The 22512-nt window shown below is 40.2% G+C and overlaps 1 protein-coding gene and 1 pseudogene across 4 annotated transcripts in view; both read left to right on the forward strand.

The window, feature by feature from the left end:
* The window catches only part of gtf2h2 (general transcription factor IIH, polypeptide 2), a 34109-nt gene extending 14627 nt beyond the window's left edge, over positions 1–19482 (forward strand). For all 4 annotated transcript variants that reach the window (XM_086032158.1, XM_086032159.1, XM_086032157.1 and 1 more), the window contains 11 exons: positions 241–327; positions 411–461; positions 1218–1272; positions 5731–5836; positions 5925–6015; positions 12065–12263; positions 13659–13722; positions 14055–14158; positions 14999–15101; positions 16159–16198; positions 18183–19482. In XM_086032158.1, coding sequence (XP_085888284.1) covers positions 241–327; positions 411–461; positions 1218–1272; positions 5731–5836; positions 5925–6015; positions 12065–12263; positions 13659–13722; positions 14055–14158; positions 14999–15101; positions 16159–16198; positions 18183–18293 — 1011 coding nt within the window. In that variant the 3' untranslated portion in view covers positions 18294–19482. The remainder of the gene's footprint in view (positions 1–240; positions 328–410; positions 462–1217; positions 1273–5730; positions 5837–5924; positions 6016–12064; positions 12264–13658; positions 13723–14054; positions 14159–14998; positions 15102–16158; positions 16199–18182) is intronic.
* Positions 19483–20469: 987 nt separating this feature from the next.
* LOC147148001 (uncharacterized) lies at positions 20470–22194 on the forward strand (annotated as a pseudogene).
* Positions 22195–22512: the final 318 nt, after the last annotated feature.

The raw sequence follows: 22512 nt of genomic DNA on the forward strand, positions 1-22512 counted from the left end.
TCTTTCGACACTTGATATTTATAGACAACATGTGACTTAAACATCATCCCTACTATATCTCTGGTTACCTCCATATTTGTTTTAATTAAAAAAAAATGTTATTAAAGAATGGGAATGAATAATTGTTAGGAACTGGAATTGTCCACATTCAAACAATTCCTCCCTGCATCATCACTGGTGATTGTTTTGTGTTGGCAAGTTTAATTTTATGATCAAAATGTGGTATGTCTTGTCTTGTAGATGCGGCATCTTTTTGTGGTGATTGACTGTTCTAGAAGTATGGAGGATCAAGACTTAAAACCAAATCGCCTTAGTGCAACTCTAAAGGTTAGAGTAATGGTTATGTTTTCATCACGCATTTCTGCAGTGACGCAAATGACTCAATTAACTGAATGTCCTTCTTGCATCAGCTGATGGAAGCTTTTATTGAAGAATATTTTGATCAGAACCCCATCAGCCAGGTGAGTCAAGAAAACACTACTTCTGAGGCTCTAAACATGCATGAAAACTCATGAAACTTTTCATGCACATCAGGCCTGGAAAAATAATCAGTATTTTATTAGTTTATTGTGTGGTGTGAAAAAAAAAAAAAAAAGGCAAGTTGCGCCCCCGACCAATTTTTTATGAAACAGCGCTGAATGTTTCACCAAAGTCTACCAAAGTTGGAGGCATATGTAACAGCCCAAGACCTACAAAAAGTCTATTGGAGCCTTCTGCTAAAGCAAACAGGATGTCCACCATTTTGTTTGAGGTTTTTTTCTCTCCTTTGGTCCCCTTTTATAGAGGTCACATTTTAAATAACATCTCTTAGAGATTTGATCTGATTGTCTTGGAAAATGTGGGTGTTTCTTCTTAAGATGTGGAGCCATGTGCTTAACCTAACAGGAAGTCAGGCATTTTTAATGTACTTTCAAATTTGATCCAATTTTTAGCCTTTTATAGAGGTCACATTTTATGGAAATCCTCTCAGAGATTTTATCCAATTGTCTTGAAATTGCTGATGTTTCATCTAAAGCACGTATCTCACTGAGCGGCAAAGGTTTGCAAGTGTGTGTGCGCGTAGTGAATGTTTTTTTTTTTTTTTTGGTCAGGTTTCGTTCAATGTTGCAAAGATGTTTGCCAGACATTCCGAAATAGTTTTAATGGTGGCAAACTGTTTTTCTTGTCAAATCTTGAGTTTTTTAGTGGGACCAATATGTGTGTTGTCTTATTTCCAGGTTGGAATTATCATGACAAAGAATAAAAGAGCCGAGAAGCTCACTGACCTATCGGGTAAGGCCAGCATGCCACTCTACAATAACAAGCAGGTGTGCAAACAATCTGGGTGTAATTTGTTCATTTAACAGTTGAGAATCAAAAAATTGAAAAAAAAAAAATGAAACAAAAATCTTGGCTTTTTCATTGTGAGTTTCAAATGGAAAAAAATGCCTCAATTTTACTTTTCATTATTCATGCAGTTTTAAAAAGTGAGAGATTCCACTCTTAACTGGGGGAAAATGTGAGTGATTACTTACTAGTAATGTAGTGTGAGGTGTCCTCTCGATTACGGTAGTGTTGTCAGGACGCCAAAAACTGACTGAAGCAGGGTTTACATGGAGACTTTTTTGTCATTCGAATTGAAATCATTCCGAATGAAGACCTCTGGTCACCTGTTTGCATGTGACGTGATCTATTCCGATCGGCTGTTTACTTACTCCACCCTCTTAATCAGATCAGCCGTGTGACACGCGGTGATCGATGGAAATATCACGTAATCTATCAAGATATTCATTCATCTATTCAGCACAGTATTTGCGATTGCTTTAACAATTTTATTAAAGCAGCATCTTAATAAAAACAAGTTAGCAGTACTTTAAAACAAGCTCATGCGTCATAGATGAGCTCTGTACGCTGTCATTTTAAAGTGCGTATACAACGACGTCACTACGCGGACCGGACGTAGGCTATTAGTTGTTCATTCTCTGACCAACAAAATGGATGAAATACGGCTTTCCATCACCAACAGACGGATTATGGACTCGAATGTCATGATTTTCACCGAAACATGGCTAAATAACAACTGCTATTGAGCTAGCAGGACGTCTTACACACCAAGCCGACAGGATTGCAGATGACTCCGGCAAGATGTGAAGGACAAAGAGGATGTGGCAATCAAACTGACTAAATCTGTGGAGCATGTGTCCAAATGGCTGTACAACTCATGTCTCCATTTAAATGTCCAAAAGACAGTGTATGTTCTTCACAAAGAGAACATCGAATTTACCAGATCCTGACGTGTACATAGTAGGGCAGAGGATCAATGTGGTAACAGAGTATAAATACCTGGGCATCGTTTTAGGCTCCCAGCTCACATTTAAAAAGCATGTGAGAAAGGTTAACAAAACAGTTAAATTAAATTTGGCAAATTTTAGATATATTAGGCAAAGTCTAAACCCCGAAGCTGCCAAATTATTTTTCCACGCAATGACTATACCACATTTGTCCTACAGTGTCAGCAGCTGGTCTCAAGCCCGTAAAACTACTGGTATATTGAAACCAATTCATTCTGTATATAAACAAGCCCTGAAAGTCTTTGACATGAAACCATATCGTCATCACCATTGCAACATCCTGGATAAATATAAACTGCTGAATTGGGAAAACTTTGTTAATTTCCAAGAACCCTCTCTTGTTTTTAAAATTTTACATGGCATGGCCCCGCCACCGCTCTCCAACTTTGTAAACCTAAGCAGAAGACAAACTAGATCTGCCTCTTCAATCAATTTCTCCTCAGGAAAAGTGCCTTCAGCCAGTCTGCATTTTCAGTGAGAGCAGTTCAGTTTTGGAACACCATTCCTTTTCACATACACAATGTTGATTCATTTGGGCATTTCAAAAAAATATTAAAATCATGGCTACTAGATAATCAAGTTTGCACACTCGACCACCAGTGATATAACTTTTGATCTTCTGTGCTGCCTGCTGTCAATGTAACTCTGTACATTTTGTGTACCGCTGTTTTGTGTGTGGTTGTTGAGGTTTAATGTAGTGTGTGTCTGTATAAGCTTTTATGTAATGTTTTATTTTAACTCATTGTTGTTGTTTTTAGCTGCTGCATTTTAACATCTTGCACAGGGACTACCGTCAAAAACTAGCTTTATAGCTAAAACTGGCGCATTAACAGAAATGTTGATTAATGTGCACTGTCCCTGTTTAAAAATAAACAAACAAACAGAACAAGAGGTGGAGGTTTGTGCATTCATATGAACAAAGCTTGGTCACGGACTCTGCTACTACCGAGAGTCAATGCTCACCTAATGTGGAGTTTTTAATGGTCAAATGTAGACCTTATTATCTCCCCAGAGAACTCATTTCCATCACTCTCCCCTACTGATGTTGGAACGGCATTGATCAGGATTACATTCCACAAGGCTGTGGGGCCTGATGGCATCCCTGGACGCATTCTCAAAGCTTGCTCTGGGGAGCTGGCAAGGAGTACTGACGGACATATTCAACCTGTCCTTGGCCCGTGTTGTAGTCCCGACCTGCTTCAAATCCACATCTGTCTTCCCAATACCCAAAAACTCCAACACATCATGCCTCAATGACTACCACCGGTAGACCTCACCCCCATTATCACAAAGTGCTTCGAGCGGCTGGTCCTGGCACACCTCAAATCCAGTCTCCCCTCCACCCTTGACCCCCAGCAATTTGCATACCGCCAGAATAGGAGCACAGAGGATGCAGTCTTCATACCACTGCACTCTGTCCTCTCACACCTGGACGATAAAAACACAGATGCCAGAATGCTGTTCTTAGACTTCAGTTCAGCATTCAACACTGTCATCCCTCAAAACTCATTTCAAAACTCACAGACCTAGGCGTCAGTTCCCTCTTGTGCAACTGGTTACTGGACTTCCTGACCAGCTGGCCTCAACATGTCAGACTGGACAACCACTGTTCATCCACCATCACTATAAACACCAGTGTACCACAGGGATGTGTGATGAGGCCCTTCCTCTACTCCCTGTTCACCCACAACTGCAGACCTGTTAATGATTCCAACACCATTATAAAGTTTGCAGATGACATCACGGTGATCGGCCTCATCAAAAACAGCGATGAGGGCGGCATACAGGGAGGAGGTGGATCTGCTGGCTCAATGGTGCAACACCAACAACCTGCTGCTCAACATTGAAAAAAACAAGGAGCTCATTTTGCACTTAAGAAGGAATGCTGACTCACACACACCCATCCAAATCAAGGGGATGGCGGTGGAGCGTGTAAACAGCTTCATGTTCCTGGGAGTCCACATCTCAGAGGATCTCACCTGGATGACCGGCTGCTCCAAGCAAGTTAAGAAGGCTAACCAGCGCCTCTTCTTCCTGAGGATCCTGAGGAATAACCACCTGTCCTCCGACATCCTAGTAAACCTCTTCCGCTGCACCATCGAGAGCATCCTGACCAACTGCATCACAGTTTGGTACGGCAGCTTTTCTGCCATGGACCAAAGGCATGCAAAGGGTGGTGAAAGCTGCCCAGCATGTCGCCTGAGTACCACTTCCTGCCATAGAGGGCATCTATGAGGAAAGGTCTCTCAAAAGGGTGGGAAAAATCATCAAAGATTCCAGTCACCCAGCACATAAACTCTTCACACTCCTGCCCTCTGGGAGGCGCCATAGGAGCATCCGGACTAAAACCACCAGATACCGGAACAGCTTTGTTCCAACAACTGTCAGACTCCTGAATTCTGCCTCCTGACCTACATTAAAACTTACTTACTACTCCACTCCTACTCACATCACCCTTAACTGAAATAATGGACTATCCACTCGCACGCACAATTCATCTGTAAATTATCTCAACTGCACTACTGTAAATACTGTATAGTTAGCCATGGCATAGGCCATAATTATAGTTCCCTAGCCTGTTGTAAATATTGTACCTATAGCTATAGCCTGTTATAACTGTCTATCATACTGTCCTGTGAAAAACACTTATGTCCATTTTTTTTCAATTTTCTTCTTTTTATATGAATATTGTTTCCGCGTTGCAGATATTGGTGAGAATTTAAAAAAAATTCCCAAATTGGACATAAGTGTTTTTCACAGGACAGTGACGATATACTGTACTATATTTACACAAGCCTTCATATTATAGTCATACTGTATGTATAACCTGTTCATAGCCTATATACCCATAATATATATTCATGTATATAGTCCTCATACTGTGTATATCTGTAATATATCTATTATATTGCAAAAGCACATCTAGATGGATGTAAACTGCATTTCGTTGCTTTTAACCTGTGTTGTGTGCAATGACAATAAAGTTGAATTCTATTCTATTCTATGAAAGGGTCCCGTGTGTTTTACACAGCTGCCGTGGTTGCCAAGCGATGAAGTGTAAGCTAATCTTCCTATCTTGATGGAAACGTGTCCTCTTCTCCCCCTTCTCGCTCTTCTCCATTACTAGTTAGCTGAACGCATTCTGTGCGAGACATGGCACGGAGGAGATGTATTCAAATTAGTCTACAGTACCTTAGCCAATCAGGATGCAGAAAAAATGGGGTGGGGGTTGTACGCTGTAAAAAACCAGCATGCTGAATTGCACTGTAAAAACTACAGGCAGTCAATTAGGGCACAATATGGGTTTGTACGCTGTAAAAAACAGCATAAAAATAGCCTTGTAAAAAAATTCCACAATGGAGCTGGCTTGCCATAATTTATATCTTTGATCTACAAATAGGGAACCCAAGAAAGCATATTGCTGTTTTGAAGAAAGCAGTGGACACTGTGTGTCTCGGAGAACCATCTTTGTACAATTCCCTGAACTTGGCCTTACAGACCCTGAAGTAGGTTGTGTGACTGTGTGTGCGTGTGTGACTGAGATTTTCTTGTGATGTAATTTATAAATTTGCACTTTTTTTTTTTTATATAAAGACATATGCCGGGACACACAAGTCGGGAGATTTTGATCCTCCTCAGCAGCCTCACCACATGTGACCCAGCCAACATCTATGAGATGATCCAGGTGATATACTGTACCATTTCCACTTGCCTACACACTTACCTCTGTGTTAAGTGTCCTCAGTTACTCCCATCTGATGAATTAGGGCTGTCCCGATCCGGTAATTGTACGGGATATCAGTTATCAGTCCGATATCAGCACCAAAATCAGTATTGGATTTTATCGGTCTACATCCCAAATCTCCAATACTAGCACTCATAGGCAAACAGTCCATTCAAGAATCTGCTCCGGGTCTTGTATCCATCAGCATCTGAATCTAGCATGCGGAGCCCACGTGAACAACCACTCCTTGTGAAGGAGCTAAAGATGTCAGCTGTGTGGTAGTCCTTTTCAGGGCTTAAGTATGATGGATTTGGGGTGGCACTCTGTGCAGGGGTCAAAATTTCACCATGTGTTGATTGAAAAGAATCATAGGTTGTACATTACAACCAGCCAAAGTTGAGAGCCGAAGTCTCCTCGATTCTAAAAAAAAAAAAAAAAAAAAAAAAAAAAAAAAAAAAACATACTGTATATATACTTTAATAATTATTTAAGCTTACGTTAACAAAAACCTTAAAAACAAAACATCACAAGCACATGCACAGTTGACATTGACTTCAATGAGAGCGGTAGCCGAGGCATCGGGTATCGCTGGGTATCGCTGGCAGATACCCTCCGGGGTGACCGGCGGAGGGCGTTGTGTACAGGAGAGTGTGGACGACCGAGCTATGCTTTTTACTTTTTCACTGTACTTATCTGCTGTTTGATATTATAATCGTGTGGACTTAATCAACATTGGATTACAGCACAAACTGACGAGTTGACGAGCACTTTCAACATCTTGGAGGAGATAGCGCAACCAGCTGGATCTCTGAGGGTTGTCTGCCAGAACACGGCAAACAAAATTGGGGCTACGGAGCTAAGATAGCTACACAATTAGCCTCCGCGGCGACCTGCTCAGATTATCCATGCTTTAATGCAACTGTTCTTGAGGCTAACCGCAGCACAAAGAGAACTTTTCATCGCTGGTTAATCTTGACCAGTATAAGCACGCTGTGTCATTACTGACGTCGTGACCGGAGTAGCTGCCATGTTGGGAGCGCACTGGAGGCGACACAACTACTGTTGTTCCATGCAAAATGAACTTGCGATGTTTCTCTCTTGATTTAGATGGCCGAAATATATGAACATGGTGAACCATTTCTGTGTTAGGGGGTGCAGCAATGCCACCCACAATCGCAAAGGAAGAACATTTGACAACGAACTGAGTTTTTATATATTTCCTGCTTGGCGGAAGACCAAGGGAACCCCCGTTTCAGACATGTCAAAACGAAGTCGGATTACTTGGTTATCGGCTGTAAGATGAAAACATTTCACCATAAACAACCTTTCGTCTTGGGCGAGAGTAATCGTACATTTTCATAGCAGTAAGTTAAAAATAAAGTTTACAATTAGTGTTGTTCCGATACCACTTTTTGGCCCCGATTCCGCAACCTGGCTGTGCAGTATCGGCCAATACTGTACCGATACCTCGCCGTTTGAAAAAAATCCAAAATAAGCGCAATTTTTTTGTAATTCTAAAGAATTGCACACTCACTTGGATGTGCTTGTGAGAGTGAGACATGGGATACATACTGTATTCACAAGAATGTACATTTGTAATAAAGCAAGGTGCAGCATTTGTACTTCTAAAATATATTCAGTGATTCTAACCGACCCCCCTATGCGTGAGGTCACATTTGTATGCTGCCAGAGGGGCAGGCGGTCGAGTGAGTGAGATAACAGAAGTCCGTTAATGTGTTTCTAAAAATGGTTAACACCTGTGCTGTTTATGGTTGCTCTAATTGGTCAAATAGAGATTTTATTTTGTGATACCGGCAGTGATTCAAATTAACCGGAGCCAAACGAAGTTGCTTGAAAGCAGACGCGCACAATGGCTGTCAAATCTTCGTGACCACTTAACACCATCACAACATACAAGGTTATGATCTGATGACTTTATATCAGTTAGTTTTCTTTTTACTTTTCATTCAAGATTTAGTTCGCACTGCTGTTCAACATTAATCTGTTAATTATATAGGTATACAAATTTCATATACGTTGATGGAACATTATAGAACATTTTGCTGAGCGATGTGTTGTACACAAACACGTCTCTTTGTTAGCAGTTAGCAATCTAGGGCGAGCCCGAAAAGCTTCGACGGGTCATAAAGACGAGTTTGTCTGGACACAAACCATTTCATGAAAGACGTTTTACACCATTAAATTAGTGATCGATGTACTGTGTCAAAGAAAAGCAACACACTTTGCTACGAGACAAAGATCCAGCCGACATGCCCCTAAAGTAATTGCAGGCTCTTGATAGCATCAAAGTCCCCCCAAGCAACAGCCTCCAATGTGGTGATGTATGTCCTTATAGCGACCTTTTTCACCAAACTAGACATAAATAGACCGATGACCAATAACGCTAATAATGGATAAGGCTTCTCCTCGTATTTTCCTTCCGCATGTGCTTCTCAAATATGCCCGATGCGTTCAAATAATGATACCAGTATCGATAACCGGCATCTGCGTTTTATTTGTTAAAATGCGGTATCGGGAAGCCTCCCGATACCAGTATTGGTATTGGAACAACACTAATGATAACCCTATTAAACACCCACGGATGTAGCCGTGGTGTACAAGTAGAGGAGTTCTTGTCTTTGACATGCTAGCGGCAGTTAGCCTTATCAGACACAGGCATCGCACTCAAGGTAAAATCAAGCAAGTAAAATGTGAATGGACTATGGCAATAATGAGTCCGCTAAAAAGATAAAAAGTACCATACTTTCCGGACTATAAGTCGCATTTTTTTTGTCATAGTTTGGCCAGGGCTACGACTTATACTCTGGAGCGACTTATATGTGAAATTAATAACACATTATTACCTGTATATCATTTCACATGTTATTTTAACCCACATACAGAAACATAAAGAATAATCCTAAAAGCTATTAAAATGCATGAATAATTTAAACGGTTAAAATCTAATATTGTGTTAAATAAGTAATCAAAATAGTATGATAAAAAGACAATTTGACTATCAATCCATCTATACAAAATAGTGTACTGTTCCTTTAAAAGGCGCCGTGCCTGGCCATGGTCTTGCATCATCAGCCAGCCACACACACACACGCACGCACGAGGCGGAGGAGAGAACAGAGAATTACGACCGAATACAAAAATACTTTTGGAGACTAGGAAACATTCTACATGGTCGGCGATAAATAAAAGACTTATTTAATCAATCTACGACCGTTTTGGTGAGTTTAAAGTTATCTTACCGTAACTTTGTTGTAATGCTACATGTGTGAATGTTAGCTAAATGTTACTATCGTAGCTCGGTGGAAATTATGTGTACTAAGCGCACAATTTTATTAATTTGATTTATATGGACACATTTATTTGCGTTACGCGACAGAGACAACTTGAATTCCGAGAGGGGGTGGGGGGCGGGGCGACTTATACTCCAGTGCGACTTATATATGTTTTTTTTTTCTTCTGTATTATGCATTTTATGGCTAGTGCGACTTGTACTCCGGAGCGACGTATAGTCCGGAAAATACGGTAGTCCTAAGACGGTTGGTCAACGATAATGTATGCAGTGCAAGAGAGTATTCGTTCACTGACATTGGGTGAACATTGAATGAAGGCTAATGTATATCAACAACACTGCTTTGGGGTAACACCAAATGCAAATAAGCATTTACAATGCACTGGTCAAGGAGAAACTGCACATTATGCTATATAACAATGTAAACAATTAAAAAAATTTTTTTTAATACGTTTAAAACAAAATCAATAATTTTCAATATTGACTGCTGAGAAATACTTCGATTCTGACAGTTTCTCAGACATATCGCCCTGCCCTAATAAGCACATTATGTTTAAAATGGATTTTGTTTAATCTTTATATTGACCAATTTATTTCACTCTTTCATAGTTACATTGACCTCTTATTAATGGCTAAGTATTATATTAAAATAAAATAACCTAAATGTATTTTCTCTGGGTCATGAGTTTCAATAAAGAAAACAAAATTCAATATATATCGATATTGACCAATATGAAACACTTATACTGTGATATACTTTTAAGTCATATCGCCCAGCCCTACCAGGAGGATATCATTAAAAACACATAACAGGGCTGACTCTGTGCTATGCATCATCTTGAAGCCTGACTGGAAAACCTCCATGACATTATGTTCATCCAAGAAATATTTTAACTGTGAGTGCACCACTTTTTTCAGAATTTTAGAAATAAAAAGCAGCTTGGAAATGGGTCTAAAATTTGACAGCCTTGATCAAGGCCAGATTTTTTTAAGCAGGGGTTGCACTACAGCATGTTTAAAATGTTGGGGGACTACACCAGAAGACAGGCTGCTGTTGATCATGACCAAACCGATTCACCAATACTCGGGAGAATCTCCTTAAAGAAATACAATACAATACAATCTTATTTATATAGCGGTAGAAGGAACGGAGTCATAAGGGGAGCCAGATGGCTTAATATGGCAAACACATCCTCCAAAAATGCCAAGGAAACTGCCTCAAAGGAATCGAACACTGCAGAATAAGTAACGTGGACGGAGGGGTCAAATGTGGTGTTCGAAACGAGAGCCCTAGCTGTAGCAACCTTGTCAAAGAAAAATTGCAAAAAACCATTGCACATTTCAGGGGACGAGTCCGTGCAAATCGGCTGACAGGTCTTCAGTTCAGAATCGATAGTTTTAAATAGAGCACGTGGATTATGCCGATTTGCCTGAATGAGACTTGACAAGTGGTCCCTCTTGGACTCCTTCACCTTTCTTTGGTAACGACGCCAGCAGTCCTTTAGGATTTGATAAGTGATAAGTAATGAGACCCAGTAGTGCGAGCAGCGTCTGAGCCAGCACACCGGCAAATGACGCCAGCATGTCACTTGACTGTCCGCTGCTGGAGGAGTACATTCTGAAGGATCTGAATCTATATATTAGCCAATAGGTTAACCAAAAACCAAATTGGGAATTACACATCGCATAATCAGTTAAGTCTCAGAGTCAGCGTGCCCTGATCTGAGCATGGGACCAACTGGTGAAGATCAGCCCCATAGGCAGGGCCAGCCAGGGAGGAGACCAACCCACATAATGTTTAGATTTTGAAGACAGAAATAATTGTGAGGGCTGCATGTTAGACCGTGCCCCATTTCTGCCGTCGCCCGTCTCGGGTGAGAGCGTTCACGAGGATGGAAAAGCTACCCAGATCTGATCATTGTATGATTCCTGAACTTCAGAGATAGTAAAGAAATCTGATAAGAAAATTCAGTTGATTTGTGTGAGTTTTTATTTATATTGGATACCTTCTTGAAAGATAAAACGAAAACGCATTGATTAAGTAGTTGTTTTGTAAATTGCTAATTGGGCTTATGGACTCGAGACCTACAAAACATTCCAACAGTACTGTATGTATCTTTAGTTGTGCTAATGCAAACAAATATTGCCGTCTTGGCAAAGTTCCAACAGCTGTAAAAACTAACGAAAGTAAAAACATACCAGGTTTAGCAAGCTCCTCCCTTACGGTTCTCCAAGCCTGGTCTCTTTTTTTCTTGTCCAGATACTGGGCTCAAAATACACCCGCCAAGTGTACAGGACTCTGTGTGTGGCGTAGTACTCCCCGATGCTGATTGACTGCCGCGAGGCGAAGAGGGAAAAGAGCCAATTGCAGGACACAGAGAGAAACAAACATTCACACTCACAATCATACATACCCAGGGACAAGTTAGAGTGTCCAGTCAACCCACCATGCATGTTTTTGGGATGTGGGAAGAAACCGGAGTACCCAGAGAAAACCCACGCAGGCACGGGGGGAACATACACAGGAAGGCCGGGGCCAGATTCAAACTCACGACCTCTGCACGGTGAGGCGGACGAGCGAACCAGTCGACCACCGTGCTGCCCTTGTTATAAACATGATTTTTAATTTGTATCTTTAATACCATGAAAACTTTTTTTTCTCATTATGGGGTTTTCACTGCTGTTTGTTGCCATTGTCAGACCATGAAATCATTGAAGGTGCGGGTGTCTGTAATCGGCCTGTCTGCGGAGGTTCGGGTGTGTACCATGTTAACCAGGGAGACTGGCGGATCGTACCATGTCATCTTGGATGAGAGCCATTTCAAAGAACTGCTGCTGACGCTGCATGTGAAACCTCCCCCTGCCAGCTCCTCATCTGAATGCTCTTTAATACGTATGGGTCAGTATGCTAATGATTACTTTTGTTCACTATCGGTCTTGTCTCTGTGTTGCAAGTGACAATATGTAGTCCCAGCTAAGCAATCACTGAGAAGCAGTGAGGACAATCTGTACATTGGTTGCCAGCCAATCGCAGGGCACACAGAGACAAACATCCACACTCACATTTTACACCTAGGGGCAATTTAGAGAGTCCAATCAACTTACCATGCATGTTTTTGGAATGTGGGAGGAAACCGGAGGACCCGGAGGAAACCCACGCAGGCACGGGGAGGACATGCAAACTCCACACACACACATATATATATATATATATATATATATATGTGTGTGTGTGTGTGTGTGTGTGTGTGTGTGTGTGTGTGTGTGTGTGTGGGTGGGTGGGTGGGTGTGTATGTGTGTATGTGTATATATATATGTGTATATGTATATATATGTGTGTATATGTATATATATGTGTGTATATGTATATATATGTGTGTATATATATATGTGTGTATATATATATATATGTGTGTGTATATGTATATATATATATATATATATATGTATGTAACAAGAATGTAACAAGTACATGTTACAATTAGATTATTGCACAATAAGTTAGAGTTGTGCATAATGGAAAAAAAACAAAGAATAGAGTAAGGAATAAAAATGATGGTCGTTTACCTTTTAATTGCTGTTCTCATCGCTTTTTGCCCTCTTTGATTCATGTTCTCTCACAGAAGTGTTTTTTGCCTGGTGTTTTGTAAAGAACTGATTTAATAACGTGGCGACTGTCGATACATTACGGTCATATTCTTTGGCGAGATCAACAAAACGCATCCCCCTTTCATACCTTTTGCTTTGTTTGTATGGACAAAAAAACAGATTTTCTCCTTTTTTTTCTTTTCCTCGTTTCTAATTCACGTAAAACTATCAGAACACCTCATGGGTCGAGGGGCGAAGGACGAGGACGCTGCATAGACATATCTATCACATGTATATCTATATATAGATATAGATAGATAGATACTGTATATAGATATATACTGTATATATATATATATATACTGTGTATATATATATATATATATATATATATATATATATATATATGTATATGTATATGTATGTATATATCGTCGCTGGCATGTGAAAAACACTTATCTCCTTTTTTTTCCTTTTCTTATTTTTACATGAATCATGTTTCCGCGTTACAGACGCGAAAATTGTGAAAATTAAAAAAGTTTCCAAAATTGGAGATAGGTGTTTTTCACAAGATAGCGACGATATGTATTGCAAGTGACAATAACGAATATATACTGTATGTATATATCTATCTCTGACTGAATATTTTGGGAAACTCACTCTTTTTTTTTTTTTCTTCTGTCTTGTTCTTTCTTTCTACAATCAGGGTTTCCCCAGCATACCTTTAGCTCTCTGACTGACCAGAACGCCAAACCCTCTTTCAGCATGGCGTAAGTAAACCACTTGAAACAATATTGGAATGTTTTTCAGGGCCGAGCTGTGACACGAATATAATGTTCACCTATGGATTGCTGCAAAGGATACCTTTGAAAATAGTGACAGCCTTTGTACCGGATTACGACATCTTCAATTTTCAAATTCTGCTGCCTCTGAGGGATGTAGGCCCTAAATTGGGATGTAGCTAATGAGTGAACGGCTGCAAATGTCAACAGTTGTAGTCACTACTATTGTACTTGTATGTGGCCCTAGCTGGCCTTTGTGTAGTTAACATACCTTTTCACCAGAAATGACTGCCTTTTAATGTCCACCGTTTGTCTCAAAGTCTGTTAGATGGCACCAATGGTCCAGGTCTGTCTCTAGGAGGATATTTGTGTCCGCAGTGCCATGCGAAGTACATGGAGCTTCCAGTGGAATGTAAAGTCTGTGGTATGTCCGGCTGAAGTCATATGATCAAGTTTGCATGATATACATTTCACACTGATACTGTAGTGACGGCACAATAACAATGCTAATGTTTAAAGCGGAAGTCAACCCAAACATATTTTTTTTCAAGATTATGTTCTATGCAAGCCCACTAGTTGAAACAGGGCATTCTGATTCATTTTGCGTTTGTGGAATAAGTGTTGATCACTCGTTTGTAGCCATCTCTGAAAATGACATCACAACTGCTCACAACGACCAATCACGGCTGACTCCGTGATTGGTCATTGTGAGTAGTTGTGATGTTATTTTCAGTCAACAGAAGAAAAAATGGCCGCCCCCAGAGATGGCTAAAAACGAGTGGATTAACACTTATTCCACAAACGCAATATTTATCAGAATGCCTCGTTTCAACTAGTGGTTTTGCATAGAAGATATTCTTGAAAAAAAAATGTTTGGGTTGACTCCTGCTTTAAGCCAAGGCTTTAATGCTATTGCTGTATCATGACAAAATCACAGTGGAATGTCCAAAGTCAAACACAAGTGTGTTGCTGTCCGTTGTCAGGTAGCATAGGGACACCTGCTTCCTGCAATGATTACCATTATAGCTTTTCTTTTTGCCATCACTAGCAACCTTTTTGGTACCGTAGTTATCAGAAAAAGACAAATGTGGAGCTTGCGCTACATCTGATGATGAACTTGGGACTGGGTAAAACCCCAAACTACGGCACCTTTAGGGTGTTTGACTTTAGTGAGTCCACAGTAACTACTGTATATGTTGCTTTAAATAGCTTTCGGCTTAAAAAACCTCACGATATTCTAATGCAATGTTATTTTGTCACCAAGGTTTGACTCTTGTGTCGGCCCCGCACCTCGCCAGATCCTTTCATCACCTCTTTCCCCTACATGCCTTCATTGAAACATCAGCCGAAACCGCCCCAGAAAAACGGTTAGTTATGAGACGTCACATCATGTCATTTTCGACACTATCCCAGCGGACTGCACCCTGACCTGGTCACCAGCCAGTCGCCGGGCACACACAGAGACGAACAACCACACATACCATCACTGAGCGGGAACAGATGCCTGCACACAAGTTTAAACGGAGACTCTGAGTCTGACATCAACATTGCTCCTCTGAATGACACATCACATACAGTACATCCGCACATTCCACATAAAGTCACCAATATATCGTCACTGTCCTGCGAAAAACACTTATCTCCAACTTTGGAAACTTTTTTCATTTTCACTTTAATGCGATGTCTGTAACGCGGAAACATGATTCATGTAAAAATAAGAAAATGAAAAAAAAATGGAGATCAGTGTTTTTCACATGACAGCGACGATATGCTGCAAACCTGTCACAGAACATCCTCAGTTGTTGTTGCTGCAAAGGAAAGACCTAATTCACATTTGTTCCCCCTTTTTACAGTTCATATATTTGTATGCATTTATTGTAATTGTCTATGTACTGTTCTTGCTAAGCATGTCATGATAGCCAAATTTCATGATACCATATCACGATATGAACCTCACAATACGATCATTATCACGAGTGCGGGGAGGTTGGTGATATATAAAAAGCTTGTGATACTGTGTAAAAGCGCACGATATTGTAAAAAACGAGCTCATATTAAAAAAATAAATCACAATATTCTGTTTTTGTACATAATAACAGCATTCACAAAGAAATAGGCTTGGCCAGTCATGGGCTCCTACTGGCGATTAGCGGGGGTCTTAATCATAAGTAGCATCAAATTAAACTGCACTATTAAACTAACCACCAGAGGGTGCTGGAACTGCACAAATGGAAAACAACTTGGGCCTTTTTGCTGCTATTCATATTGTGACATGACGACGATATATTGTGGCAATTTTAATTTCATGATATTGCAGATTTTGTGGCATCCCTAGTTCTTACTTGTTCAGTCTTCTATGTGGAATTTTGTGAGTATACAACAATGTTCCAAATGCATTTCACATCTTGTTCTGGTTGTTTTCAGGTTCTGTGAGTCTTGTCAAGGAGAATTAAAAGATAAAAGGGTAAGTGTAGCTTGTTTATTTTAAGGTCCAGCTTTTTTTTTTCTACTCTAATAGTTATGAAGTTGTCTTAGGACAATAGCGTAATTCAAATTCAGTATTTTACTTGGCTCCTAAGCCACATTATTAATGGGTAAACAGCGGTAGTGTCGTCGTTGGTACATGCTGCTGCCTTCCACGCGGACAGCACAGGTTTGGTTTCCGGTCTGTGCACCAACTACCAGTACTGGCATTCGTCAGTCTGTCACTTTTCAAACCGAACCGAATTGTAATCGTCAGTTTGTCAGTCCGTGAGTTAGTCAGTCGCTCCGTCAGTCCGTCACCCCATCACCAAAACGATGGCCGTGGTTAGTGACGATTACTCTGATGGACGAAAATCCCCTTCCCTCCGTCAGCGATGGACTGATAAGTAATAATAATATCAGGCTCAGTTATATTCCACAAAACCTCCATTTCAATGAAGTTGGGACATTGTTTAAAACCTCATGCCTATCCTTGTTTGTGAACAATTGAGGCTTTCTGTGCTGCCCTTATTATACCCAATCATGACACTCACCTGTTTCCATTTAACCTGTTCACCTGTGGAATGTTCTAAACCAGGGGTGTCAAACTCATAATTGTCGCGGGCCACATCGTAGTTCTGATTTCACTCGGACGGCCGTTACGACTGTTAACCCATGTAAATGTATGATCGCCTGATAGACAACTAATTGATGGATCGCTAGTTTTGAAATCAGTAGCCAGTTAATAGTTTGTTCAAACATTTTTCAATGCATTTTAAAGAAAGGATTGGTAACAAATGCTTGAAATATCGACTGTTATGTTAACAGTGAAGACAATGTTAAAAAAACACATGAAGAGACGAAAGTCAACACATGATTTGTCTTCGTGGGCCACATAAAATGAAGTCGCGGGGCAGATCTGGCCCCAGGGCCTTGATTTTGACACCTGTGTTCTAAACAATTGTTTTTTGGGTATTCCTCAACTGGGAGGACGGGCATGAATAAGTTACCAAGATTTTGTTTTTCAATAGGGATAGACCGATTATCGGCCGGGCAGATTATCGGCACCGATATTCTGCGCTTTGACGAATATCTGCTTTTTTAAAACATCTGAGGGCCGATAATAAATCAATTTAAAACTGTGTTGGAATCAAAACAAAGATATTAATTTTCTGTCATTTAGAAATTTTGGAGAACTTCATTTATTGTCAAAAACTATATGGAGCTATTTTTTACTAAGTGTGTTCATTTCACTTTTTAAGACATGCTGAAGACCCTGGGTGCTCCCTGAACTTTTTGTTAGAATTTGGTAACAAAGATATATTGTCAAAGATTTATAGTAAATATAAAACCCCCCAAAAAATCTACATTACGCAAATCTGAAAAATGGTTAAATAAACATATCCTTAAAGGCATTTCGACAAAGTTAAGAATTATTTTTATTTATTTTTTTAATTTATTTTTTAGATTTTGCTGCCAATGTTTTCTTTTTTATGAAAAATTAATATCTGCTCCAAATATCGTTTATTGGTCGCCTTGACTACTAATAATCGGTGTCGGCCGTGAAAAACACATCTATCTCTATTCTTTAATAAGTGTGTATCAAACAGCCCTTTGCATTAATCAGCACCCAAGAAGTAGTGCTCCATTTCAAAATGGTTGGTGACTCCTGTTCTAAACCCCTAAAAATTGCTTAGCGACACTAACTAGTAACTGGTCACATCGGGTTAGCTTTGAATATATATTTTTTACCATAATAAGAATCCTTTGAAGACTTAATTGCATTTACTTGGGCTATCTTTTCATTACATTAAACTGACTGATTATAATACAATAAAAACACAACTGGGGACGAATACGTTTGTACTGTGTTGCAGTTAATATGCATGAAAAGCATTTCTCAAGCTCTGTAAATGTTTGTTGTCCAATGTATCCAGTGATATTTTCAACTTGCTGTACTTTCACTTGCTCTCTTTTGTTTGTAGATGTTCACCTGCCAGTCGTGTCACAGTGTATTTTGTGTCGAGTGTGATCACTTCATTCATGACACACTACACTGCTGCCCTGGTTGTGTTCACAGTCAACGCACCCCTTAAAACCACACCCAGAGGAGAGAAGTGATCAGGAAGGCAAGAGCTCTTGACCGACAGGAGCCCTGTAAAATATGTACATTAGTAGAATTTGTCATTTCCAGCATTGAAGCGTTGGGCCCCAAAGTGGTGTTTTTGTTTTTTTCCATTGCCAGAGCTGGGCATTTTACAAAAAATTTGCGGCCCATTTATTGCATAACGCCTAGAAACCGAGATACCCTTCCGCCATCCGTTTATCCATTTTTTTATCCAGCCATTTTGTATGGCCGGACCAAATATTAACTCGTCTATAGGCCGGTCCGACTATCATTTTAAACTGGCTTTTTTAGCGTTTCCAACTACCTACTTCTAGAGGGAAGGGGGGGGGGGAACCTGCGTCCCGGCATGACATCGACATGGGTGGATTTATCATCATCGCCTCAACTCCTCCAAGTTAACTTGCCACGATTACTTCCAGTGACAGACCTGCTTATTAGGAGAAGCTGCTGCCACCAACGAAGAAACAGGAACAGAAGCAGAAGTATTGACACTCTTTTGCTTTGCACAACAACAAGGGTTTAAAAGTGCATCCACTAGGATTGTACCTTTTGGATAAAATGCAGTTAAGGTAAGCCAATTCTAGGATAAAAATCAAAATCACCGTGCAATATTTGAAGACTCACCTCCTCACCGGGGACTCAAACGTCTCCTTTTAGCACCTTCCAGAGATGACACACGTTTTTCAAATCACCGTAACTCGTGAACTGTTCAAGCTAGCAATACAAATCCAACAGATTATGAAAGATGAGAAGTGGGGCTTTCTGTCAATTACGTAGACAGGGAAAAATGGGCTTCCAACTATGCTTAATCCGACCATTTTTTCCATTTCCCATTAATCGTTTATGGCCGCCAAAATGGGCGGACCGGTCCGTCACATACTGTTGGCGGTAGGCCCAGCTCTGGGCATTGCCCCAAACACATCCACTCTTTTATTTGGATTAGTTTGTCCAGTAAAGCATTTCTGAATATTTGATGTTGATTGAAGTGTTGAGTTTACATACAGTATATGTGGTGCAAAAACTGTGCCAAACAAATCATGCAAGTGACTGGCTGTGATGTGCATCTAGCAAACAGCACTACTACTACTACTACTACTGCTACTGTTGTGTTGTATGACATCAGTTACTGTGGACAATAAAGTGGATTTTTATTTTCATTTCTTTGAGTTTCTTGCAATCTGATTTTATGATGGTCTTTGCTCCCTCCATGTCTTTGTGAGAGTCACGCCAGTGACAGATCACAATTTGTTCATTCAAAGTCATTGTAAATACATCACTCATAATGTCAAAATAACAGGGACTAAGGGTAGGTTCACGCCACAGGTCTTAATGCTCAATTATGATTTTTGGAGAAAATCCGATATTTTTCTGTAAGCGTTAGGAATGTGTGCGACTAGTCGTTTAACCGTCTACAATTTATTAAACGTTTAGTATTTTACTAATCGGTTAAACGCTGCATTATATCACACAAATTGTTCCTCATGCCTCAACCTCGGCATCTGTAAACAAGCTGAGCACCAAGAGAGAGAATTGCAATCCCGCCCAGCCCACACGCACACATAGTAGGGAGCGGTGACACTAAGTTTGGGGAAGAAAAGTACATACAAAGTATTTTGATGCAGCAGATGACAACAACGTCATCTGTAGGCTTTGTAAGCATAAACTCGCTTACAACAACTTTCCCGGAGCGGTGAGAAACCACATCTAAAGTAAATCTCGATGAGAACGTTTGTTCCAGCCAGGCGCTGCGATGCTCACCGCACAGCAAAGATTACCCAACTAATTTGTAAAATGATGCGATATGCTGACGCTTTTCTTTTGTTGAGAGCAAACGAAAAATTCGAAAAAAAGTTTTTTTCGAGAGTAGCCATAACCTATGGAGCCCGCCAGGGGACATCACGAAAATATTTAAATTTGCAATATATATATATATACATATATATATATACATATAATATTGCAATTTTAATTGCGTTATATCGCAATACTTTTACAATATAACGTTATAACGCAATTATTTTTTTTCAAAAATTTTGCGCGACAGAGGACACTCAAGACGCAAGCAATTTTCGGACCTCGCTGTATTGGTTGCATTCATAAGTAATCAAAGTAAAAGTTCTGGACAGCTTTATGGATACAGGTGGATGTACGCCAAGTGCCGAGAGAATGGTCTACATGTCAGAAAAGAAGATGTGCGCATGGTACTAAGGGAGTTGGATCCCAGTGGCGTATCCCATCGGCAAGCAAGGAGACTTCGAAGACGAAACTACTTTTCCAGAGGACCTAATTTTAATTGGCATATAGACTCTTATGACAAACTGAAACCCTATGGTATTTGTATCAATGGTTGTATTGATGGGTTTTCAAGGAAAATGGTGTGGCTTAATGCCTACACAACGAATAATGATCCGAAACTTATTGGAGGCTATGATGTGGAAGTTGTACAACGTCTTGGAGGGTGCCCTAGAATCATTAGAGGCGATCTTGGGAAGGAGAACTGCTGTGTCAGAGGATTTCAACGGTTTTTGGTCCCGATTCCAGCAGAAAGCAACATTGACAGCTATATAGAAGGCGCCAGTACGGCCAATCAGAGGATAGAGTACTGGTGGGGGGTTCTTCGAAGACAATGTGCGGAATTTTGGATATCTGTGTTTAGTGATCTGTGAGATAATGGATCATTCGATGGTGTTTTTTAGGACAAAAACCTTTTGCAGTTTTGCTTCATGGGTTTAATGCAAGTAAGTAAGTGGATTGACACGAGAGGCTATAAGCGCGAACGCTGTTGTATATACTCACGAAGTGATTTCCGCCGTATGTTTTTATGAATGATTGGCAATCACGTGATGCATCCAAATCACCTGTTTTTGTAAATTATAGCTCAAGTATCTTACTCTGTTTGTGAACATTGCCTTACCAATCTTATGTATTATTATTATTTTTATTATTATTATCCATCCATCCATTATCTGTACCGCTTCTCCTCACAAGGGTCGCGGGGCGTGCTGGAGCCTATCCCAGCTGTCTTCGGGCAGTAGGCGGGGGACACCCTGAACTGGTTGCCAGCCAATCGCAGGGCACACAGAGACAAACAAACAACCGCACTCACAATCACACCTAGGGGCAATTTAGAGTATCCAATCAACTTACCATGCATGTTTTTGGAATGTGGGAGGAAACCGGAGTGCCCGGAGAAAACCCACGCAGGCACGGGGAGAACATGCAAACTCCACACAGGGAGGCCGGAGCCGGGATCGAACCCACGACCTCTGAACTGTGAGGCGGACGTGCTAACCAGTCGACCACCGTGCCGCCCTATTATTATTATTATTATTATTATTATTATTATTATTATTATTATTATCATCATATCTGCAATTATATAATGCTACAACGCCTCATCAACGCATCTGGTGAAAATAAACAGCGATCTTTTAATACTAGGTTTAAATCTCTAATACACATTTAAAATAAATTAAAGGCATTTGACATTTACAAGTGAAGAGAAAATTCTATCACAATTTTTTGCTCGCCAATGCAAAGTTTGTGCACAAGCAACAAAACATTAGGCACACAAATAAGAGCTCTGGTGCCCCCTATTGACAACACGAATAATGGTCATATTGGCAAAACACAATTACAAAGCATCATTTAGTTATAAACATATCTCACAATACATAATTTAGTCACGCCAATACTGATTTTGGTTGCTTTTTAAAGTTAGACATGATCACATTAATGTCAACATAAATAGCTACCTATGTATATTTTTACAGGATGAGTTGGATTACGTGGTCCAGGTTTGGAACGTACACAACATCAGACCATCTCCAAACCCGAATGTTCCCAGTGGTCAACCCAATGTGATATGATATCATACAAGCCCTCGCGGATCCTGAGGTCCTCTGGCGCTGGCCTTTTATTTATTCCAAGGGTGAGGACCAAAATGCATGGCGAGGCTGCACTCAGCCGTTTTGGTCCTCACCTTTGGAATAGCCTGCCAGAGGACGTCAGGTCTGCAGAGACTGTTGATATTTTTAAGAGGAAGCTCAAGACACACCTTTTTAGTTTGGCTTTCAACAACTTTTAAATAATTTATCTTTTCTTTTGATTGAAGATAATTTTTTTTTTTTCTAATTATCTATGTTTTGCTTTGAATGTTTTAAAGCACTTTGAGTTGCATTTTTATG

This window comes from Filicampus tigris, chromosome 5, assembly GCF_054856515.1.
Source record: "Filicampus tigris isolate MCC_2025a chromosome 5, RoL_Ftig_1.0, whole genome shotgun sequence".
Classification (NCBI taxonomy): Eukaryota; Metazoa; Chordata; class Actinopteri; order Syngnathiformes; family Syngnathidae; genus Filicampus; species Filicampus tigris.